Source organism: Wyeomyia smithii, chromosome 1, assembly GCF_029784165.1.
Source record: "Wyeomyia smithii strain HCP4-BCI-WySm-NY-G18 chromosome 1, ASM2978416v1, whole genome shotgun sequence".
Taxonomy (NCBI): domain Eukaryota; kingdom Metazoa; phylum Arthropoda; class Insecta; order Diptera; family Culicidae; genus Wyeomyia; species Wyeomyia smithii.
In genome coordinates this window covers 158,237,448-158,246,106 of record NC_073694.1, presented here as the reverse complement: position 1 = coordinate 158,246,106, position 8,659 = coordinate 158,237,448, and the positions used below count along the sequence as shown (strand labels likewise).

Here is an 8,659-nt window from a genome sequence, read left to right as displayed (position 1 = left end):
TGAGCGTCATTCTGGTTGAGGAAACACTCTTATTGGGTGTTATTCGATCATTTTTGGCTGTTTCCCAGGAACCGGAAGTCACCAACCTGTAATCTAATATGGGGACTGTAGTCGATTTCAGCTGCTGTGTATCGTTCTAGATCCGGAGATACTCATGTTAGACGAAAATCGGCCATTTTTGGCTGTTTTCCAGAAACCAGATGTTGCCATCCTAAAATTCATAATGGTGTCGGAGGTCAATTTTTAGCTTCTTGCAACATTCTGGCTCCGAAGATACTCATATTAGGTGGTATTTGGTCATTTTTTGTCATCTGGGCGTAATTCTGGTTCCGAAAACATTCATATTTAATGGTATTAGGTCATTTCCGGCTGTTTGCCAGATACCGGAAGTCATCATCTTAAAATTCAAGATTGTGTCTGTGATCAATTTTTAGCTTCTGTGCTTCTTTCTGGTTTCGGAGATACTCATATTGAATGGGAATCGTCCATTTCAGGCTGTTTTCCAGAAACCGGATATTGACATCCTACAATCCAAAATGTTGCCTGAGATCGATTATAGAACATATTTGTTACCACAAAAACATTCACCTGCCAAATATGGTTCCATTTAGTTGATTAGTTAGCGACATGTGCATAAATTTGTGCAAAAACATGTGCTTCCAGAAGAGCGAGGGGCGTCGAACCATTATGGACATATTTGTTACCCTTTGAAACATCCACATGCCAAATTCGGTTTTATTTGCTTGGTTTGTTCTTGAGTTGTGCAGAAATTTATGTTTCATTTGTATTGGACCCCTTCTTTCCAGAAGAGGGAGGGGTCTCAAACTATCATAAAATCCTTTATGGGGACCAAAAACCCCTACATACAAATTTTCACGTCGATCGGTTCGGTAGTTTTTTAGCCTATATGGATCAGACAGACAGACAGACAGACCGGACTGCATTTTTGTATGTGTAGATTACAACATCAATATTTTAGAACCTAAAGAGTGAATATACATTTATTGGACTGAAGCGTTCATGTAAATCTATTTTTACAAAAAAAAAGTTTTTAAAAAGGCTGGGTCTGACCGCTAGGTGGATTAATTTAGGTTTTTAAAAAATAGTGTCAAAACTATGATTTTATTAATCTTTTATGAGTGTTTTAATTCAATCATTAAGTCAAGTTTTGCATGTAAATTCAAATGAAACAAACGTTTTCCGTGAAGTTTAATTTATCCTCTTTCACGTACACAACAGTTCTGGGTCAATGCAGTTTGAAATTTTGATGTCTTGGCGTAGAAGAGCTAGGAATGTGTCTAATACTGAATGGCTGTATCCGAAGGTGGATGGTAAACCGGGATTTCCACCAGATTGCGCAAATGTAAGTTTACGTCACATCTGCGCCACTCTTGCGTTAAAAATGAGAGTCCGAGTTTAAGTTTGTTTGTGAGCTGCCACAAAGTGCAATTAGCATTTGAAGTTTTTGATCGCGTTGTTTCTATTTCCCGCAATGACTATAACTTTTCAGATATCAATACCAACAATCAGCGTGTCAATGGGCCTCGTAGATGCCGAAGAATTTGCACATCATCTAATCTAGCGAATATAAGGCTTTTGAAAAACAAGATATCAACCTAAAAATCTCACGTACTCAGTGTAGTAAGTAACAAGTATTCCGCGAATCAGCTCATCTCCGCTAGCATGGATATCAGCAAACCGTTGAAAGTGGTCAGTGTGTTTCCAAAACGGCGCCAGGATTTGCTTCGCTGGGACGGTTGGGGTTACAAGGACTGCAAATTTGTGTGCGAAAATGATTTTGTCTCGTTTGTTGGAAACCGTTATCCTATTAGCGGACGGATGGAGAATTTCAGTGACTGGGCACGGGAATTGTTTAACGTTAATGTAGCGGATTATAATCCGATCGCCGTACAGCCGACTGAGTTTCCGGAAGTGGTCGGAAATAAAGCATTTCTGGTGGGTTTATCGGAAGCTGGAATTGACTACTCCCAGGATGGTATGGATCGGCTGGTTAGAAGTCATGGTCAAACTTTAACCGATGTGGAAAATCGGCGGAAACATACGTACAAAAGAATTCCAGATGTGGTAATTTGGCCTAATTGTCACAACCAAGTTGTGCAAATCGTGGAGTTGGCGAACGCTAACGATGTTGTTCTGATTCCTGTTGGTGGTAACACATCGGTGTCGTTGGCGTCGACAACTCCGGCTATTTACGATCGCACGATCGCTGCGGTGGACATGACGCAAATGAATCGGTTAATGTGGTTGTCCGGGGAAAACTTGACGGCTTGCTTCGAGGTAGGAATTGCTGGGCAGGACATTGAGCGGGAGCTGGGAAAGCTAGGATTTACACTGGGGCACGAACCAGACTCGCATGAGTTTTCCACCCTTGGCGGATGGATCGCGACAAGAGCATCCGGGATGAAAAAGAATCGGTATGGCAACATCGAGGATATTGTCGTGCGAGTGAAGATGGTTACCGGTAATGGTGTGTTGGAGAAAAAATTCACAGCTCCACGGGTATCGATAGGACCGGATTTCGATCATGTGATTTTCGGTTCCGAGGGTACGTACGGAATAGTGACGGAAGCGGTGGTAAAAATTCGGAATATTCCCGAGGTGCGTCGATACGAATCGTTGGTTTTCTCCGATTTCGATACTGGAGTGCAATTTCTGAGAGAAGTTACGGAACAACAATTGCAGGCTCCGAGTATGCGTTTGATCGATAATATTCAGTTTAAGTGCGCAGTACTGTTAGATCCTGTGGCAAGTTGGTATACTGCGTTTGTGAATAAGTTGAAAGATTTTTATCTGACGACCGTTTGTGGCTTCAATATGGAGCGCATAGTGGCGGTTACACTGCTCTTTGAGGGGGACGCAAAAAGTGTGGCGCACCATGAACGAGAAGTGTACGCAATCGCGAAAAAATATGGTGCTATCAAGGGTGGTGAATACAACGGGAAAAAAGGGTACATGTTGACCTTCGTGGTGGCTTACATTCGGGTAAGTGCTGTGATGTCTTGCAAAATGTGCTCTATATAGCTAATTTTCGATATGCGAATTAGTGATTTCGTTTGTTTCTAGGCTGGGTAGCGACCTTCACTAATCCCTAAATCGTTAAATTTTCGAACAAACATTCGAACGTCCGCCGTTATGGCGTGAAAAAGGCTGGAACGCTTGTTCATGTTCTACACATAATGGCAAGTGTGGTTCTCAAATATTGCTTCTGACTTTTTTATTTCTGTTTTGTTTAAATTGTCTTGATGAATTTGAAAAATCTATATTGAGCGTCTTAAGCCTGTAGTACACTATTTGACCGAGCGTCAAATATTTGTCACTTTTTGACAGAAAAAAATTTTGGTCAAAGATAATTATTTGTCACTCTCCAATTTCAACATGGGGCAAACACGGGCAAACAACAATCATGATGTCAAATAAATTTGACCATTATGTCAGAAGGTCAAATATTTGACCATTAGACAAAGAGTGTACTACAGGCTTTAGTAGAGTGATCTCCCAGATGGTCTCGAGCTGGGAGGGAGAAACGGATACGAAGCTGTGTAAGTGTCAAAATGAACCAGAATGAGCTATTGTTATAACTGATACCTTTCAGTTGCTCGAAAAAATATTCATCACTTACAGTTTTTGCATTCATTGTCGTTTCACAAAATATTTTGGTTTGTTTTTACGTAAAATAATAAATTTCATAAGCTTTAAGTAATAATCATGCTAGCTTACTTCGATTATTAAACTTGCGCTTCTCTGTATTTAAGGCTTTGGTTACAATTTCGAACTTACTTCACTACGTTCGAACTCAAAACTCTGAAAAAACTTTTATACAACGGCAAATTGAAAAAAACACAGACTCGAGGAATTAGCCTGTAACATTTGCACATTATTCGCGTTGAGAAAGATTTTGAAGGCTGTTCGCACTTATGTGAGCTCTCATATGTAATTGTCAAAATGTGCGTGATGACAAAAGCAAAAATATTTTCTTCCTTCCTTTTCGCACGCAAAAACCAAACAAATATCAGCAACACCGTCAACGCGAATTTCTGATGTTGCTAAAAACTTCGTTCGAGTAATGCATGCGTTACAGCAAGAAGATAGTCACACGCTATCAGAAAACGACGCATGTGCGTGATCTCTGTTTTGAGTGTAGTATTCGTTTATCCCTCCCAGGTCTCGAGGTACGATGCTGGCCTAACAAACCAGTCGTCATAGGTTCGAGTCTCGGCTCGGGATAGACTGTTAGTGTCAGTAAGACCGTAGCGCTAGCCCCGCAATTGTCCTGTAACTACACTAAACAGTCGGTTGCGAAGCCTGTGTATAATTATACAGAAGGTCAAGTTCCGAATCGGAATGTAGCACCAAAATTATCAAATTTTTTCTTCCTAAGTTTCTTGGTACCCAAATTTTTTCTTTCTAAGTTTCTTGGACTTCAACCGAAATAGTAATAAACGATTTATCAATGCATTTTTAAAGTTATAACAGTGAAATACATTACTCGGTAATATCATGTACCTTGCATACTTTTGCATCATTATTTATGAACAATTATAATAGCTAAATTATGACTCTCCAGCATCACTGCTTTACAGTGAAAAGTAACCTCGTTGTATTTTCTACGTGACGATTGCGTTATCGAATTCAGCCAATCAGCAGCCGGTTCAAATTGGTTGAATGTAACGGTGACCAGCTGTCCCGTCTTGTCTTAGATCAGTGCTTATGTGGACTGGTAAAAAGCAAAGCGTAAATCCTGCCATTATTTGTGGTAGATCAAACTAAAATTTAGCGCTCTTAATTGGAGTTAGGTAGGGAATTATGCGGTCGGTTGTTTACCGTACCATGTCTGGTTTTTGAAGTAGAATACTTCTCTCAGGAAGTTCGGCTACATAGGGATGTGAAATGAAAATCTAAAACCGAAAAAAGTGAAAAATATGTCCAATTTCAAATGCTAATAGATCGGTTAGTATTCGATGGATTTCCTTCGTTCTTGCAGCAATAGATTGGAAAATCTTCTAAGATTCTTCCCAAAAGAAGATAATTGTAATTTTATTATTTACACTATTGTACTATTGAAAATAGTCAAGCCTTGTCAAAACGAAAAATTCGGCCTCTGATTGGTCGTTCTATGATTGCTTCCCAAGCACGGTCGACAGAATCATATACCTTGCAATTGAGAACATGCTATTTGGCCTTTATAAGAGCCTGTTTCAACTGAAGTCGCTCATAATTGTTCTAGACAGCGACAGCAGCAGTCGTCCTTCCTTAGCAGCAGCACTAGCCCTGTGGATGATCACCACGTCTCAGGGGCAGCGCGGTTCTTCTCAGCGTGTGTCGCCATACTGCCATTTTTTCCCCCACGTTAGGGCAGCATGAAGATTGCCATCAGGAAATCCAAATTTGGAAATCAAAATGCCTTTTCCAAGGCAAATAAACAAGTCATTGAAAGTTAACAATTTTAGCGCAAAGGCTGTGATAAGCATAACCGATTTTGAATAACAAACTGTCCTGTTAGAACGCATTCACAAAAGCAGTTAGTTCGACTATGCAGTCAATATGAAGTCGATTCAATCAATCAGCATGAACAGAATTTCGTCGTCTCCCAGCTGCCAAGTTGCAACATGATGCAACACGCAACAGCGAGCAAACGAAATCGCTTGATGTTACAAATCGCAATAAGATACGGGTTAAAACCGTACCGTGTGTGAGAGCACCATCGGTGTTTATTCGCTGGATACAGAAATCATATGCGAATTGTGGAATAATTCGTCTAAAGAACATTAGGAAATGGTAAAACTGGAATGAAAGGCGTGGCCTATTACGTAGCACCCTTCGGCTATAAAAGAGTGTTTCTGGGAAAACTAGCTACATTCATTAGTCGGAAGGTGAACTGGATGGACCGTCCACAACGTTGACAGCAGTAGCAGCAGATATCGGCACTCGGCAGTAACAGACCATAGCAGCGGGTCGCGCCTGTGGCTGGCTTCAAATTAAACACTTGCCCTGTGGTTGGTCACCACGTCTCAGAAGCAGCGCGGTTCTTCTCAGTGTGTGTCGCCAGACTGCCATTATTCCCCCACTGTTGAAGTCATTGAAAGTTAATAATTTTTGACAACGCAAGCAATCATTCTGTGTTGGATCCTAGCAATTGAAATCTGTCGCACCAGTCTAATTTACTGAATGTGAAATAGCTTCCACAGTGCATGTTGTCCGTGTATCTTGATCCCCGTACTGTTAGGGCAGCTCAAAGGTTGCGATCAGCAACCGATTTTAAGTTCACCATAACTCCCGCTATCGGCGCAACACAGAGATGCAATCAGCGTCATATCCGATTTTAAATTCAACAACAAACTGTCATTTTTAGGACAACCAAACAAATGAATTGAAGATTTAATATTTTCTCGTTCTGAGCCTTAACCAAAAGATAATTATCTTAATTTGAATTTACATGTACATATACTCTAACAGTTGAAACTTGTTTGCGCCGCAACGAGTTTGTTCTTGGTCGTATTTATCAAGGTTGTTAATACGATAGAATATCGTCGACAATCGTCATCGCCGTTACCGATAACGTATGGTATCGTTATTGACGATGACGATACCGTCTTCAAACATTAACGTTATCGGCGATGACGATAGTCACTAGACGTTATCAGCTCACTAACGTCTTATGTCAATTTTGTTTGCTGTTGTAGCGAGTGATGTAACGATTTGACCAAAAAGCAGGCACGGGGTGAGGAAACGTTTTTTCACTACGGAGGGTTGGAGACGAAGCATCACTAGGCAACAGAAAGAAACTTTTCCTTATTTGTTTATGTTTCGCTTCTCATCAGGAAAATAAATGTCCGAGTTTTGATTGTTCTAGCTTTTAAGGCACTTTTTGTAGCACGAAATAGCAAGGCATTGAATAGCAAGGTATGTTGCATTGTCATATTTGCGTTTGAAATGCATCTAAATGATATATTTAATGATGCAAAAATTGGTCTTGCAGTGGTTGTTAATAAACAAAACAAACGTTATCGATTCGATACCATCCAGCAGTTATCGCCTTTGACAATGACGATAATGTTTGAAGACGTAAGCGTCATCGTCGATAACGATAACAGACGGTATCGTTATCGGCGTTTTCGATAGGTTATCGATTAACAACCTTGGTATTTATATGTGCAAACTGAAATTGAGTAATACTTCAACTTCATTTGCACAAAATTTTCAATACTGCCAATGAGCGGTCAACATTTATTTGCTAGGAAAAATGACTGACACGCAAGCAGCCGGGTTATCTTTCTTGTAAAAGTATTCTACTTCAACCTTGCGGTCGTCGCTTTGCATACAACCTTCCTGTGGTTTTTTTTTTCTGGAAGAAGATTGAATAGCCATGAGGGATGGATTGGAAATTCCGACGAAAAACAATGAAACGCCCATTTAAATAGTAAAAAATGTTTGTTGACTCAAGATACGAGAATAATTAGCAATGAACTAGCTTGTGTTAGGTGTAAAGCGGGCGTTTTGTGCGTCTTAGTTATTAGCAACTAGTTTATACTAATGATGATACCAAATGGTTGGAGGATACCAAACTGACAAAATGTTTGTGTTGTTCAATGTAGTACCTTATATAAGTTACGTCGGTTGTTTGTTTTGAAATACACGTTGTTAAAAAAAATTCAAATTGTGGATTTGATTCATAGATTGACTTACCTTTTTTTTCGTCTCTTGACAGGACTTCGCATGGGACATGAACATCGTCGGGGAATCGTTCGAGACATCCATCGCCTGGGACAAGTGCATTACCCTCAGCGCAAACGTCAAAGCGTGCATAAGGCGCGAATGTGAACGCCGGGGAATGAAGTACTTTGCCGTGTCCAGTCGGGTTACGCAATGTTACGATGCCGGTTGCTGTGTCTACTTTTACCTATTGTTCAAACACCTGGATATCCCGGAATACTCAATGAAACTGTTCATGGAGATCGAGGAAATCGCCCGGGAAGAGATCCTAGCCTGCGGGGGAACACTATCGCATCACCACGGTGTCGGTAAGCTGCGTAGTAAGTGGTATCCGGAGTGTGTCTCGCCGGTTGGTGTCGGTCTGTACAAAGCCGTCAAGAAAGAGCTCGACCCGAAAAACATTTTCGCTGCCGGAAATCTAGTTCGAGGAGAACACCAACCAAAAGAAGATAAACCTTAAACGTTGAAGCTTCCACTACTTAAAACGGATTCGGTACGCTGCGAGGGGTTTCGTTTGAACGTCCTGATGGCAGAGGGTAGTGGAATTTTAGTATTCACCGTTAGAGCTGTCGTCTTAGCTTTTGAGGTTTAGGGTTTTTTCTATGGCTGATGTAAAGAGTAACGGTGACTAGTAACTTTTTGTCTTGCTTGTGTAGCAAACTAAGTACGTTCACAAAGGCTGTAATGTACTTAAGGTGGTAGTGTGTAGAAGCCACCACGTGGTCGACTACGAATTTCCAGCGTCACTAGACTCGGGAATAGTTAATGCGTTATCTATGAAAACACTATTCTATGTTTTTATTACCATAACAAACATGATGATATGTTTTCACAAGTGATGCATTAACCATTACCGAGTGGTGAGCTTCTGAAAATTCGAAGTTGACCACGTGGTGGCTTGAAGTCGGCCATTTATGGCTTCGACGCA

At 40.7% G+C, this 8,659-nt stretch overlaps 1 protein-coding gene across 1 annotated transcript; it reads left to right on the top strand.

The window, feature by feature from the left end:
- The first annotated feature begins 1,683 nt into the window (after window positions 1-1,683).
- LOC129717301 (alkyldihydroxyacetonephosphate synthase-like) lies at window positions 1,684-8,191 on the top strand. Its single transcript, XM_055667167.1, has 2 exons — window positions 1,684-3,003; window positions 7,727-8,191. Exons 1-2 carry the CDS (start codon window positions 1,684-1,686, stop codon window positions 8,189-8,191), a joined length of 1,785 nt encoding a protein of 594 aa, XP_055523142.1.
- Window positions 8,192-8,659: the final 468 nt, after the last annotated feature.

Excerpts from the sequence above, each read along its gene's own strand:
- LOC129717301 (XM_055667167.1), top strand. The coding sequence starts at position 1,684 with ATGGATATCAGCAAACCGTTGAAAGTGGTCAGTGTGTTTCCAAAACGG. Across the intron at positions 3,004-7,726 it reads TCGTGGTGGCTTACATTCGG|GACTTCGCATGGGACATGAA; the intron begins GTAAGTGCTGTG and ends GTCTCTTGACAG.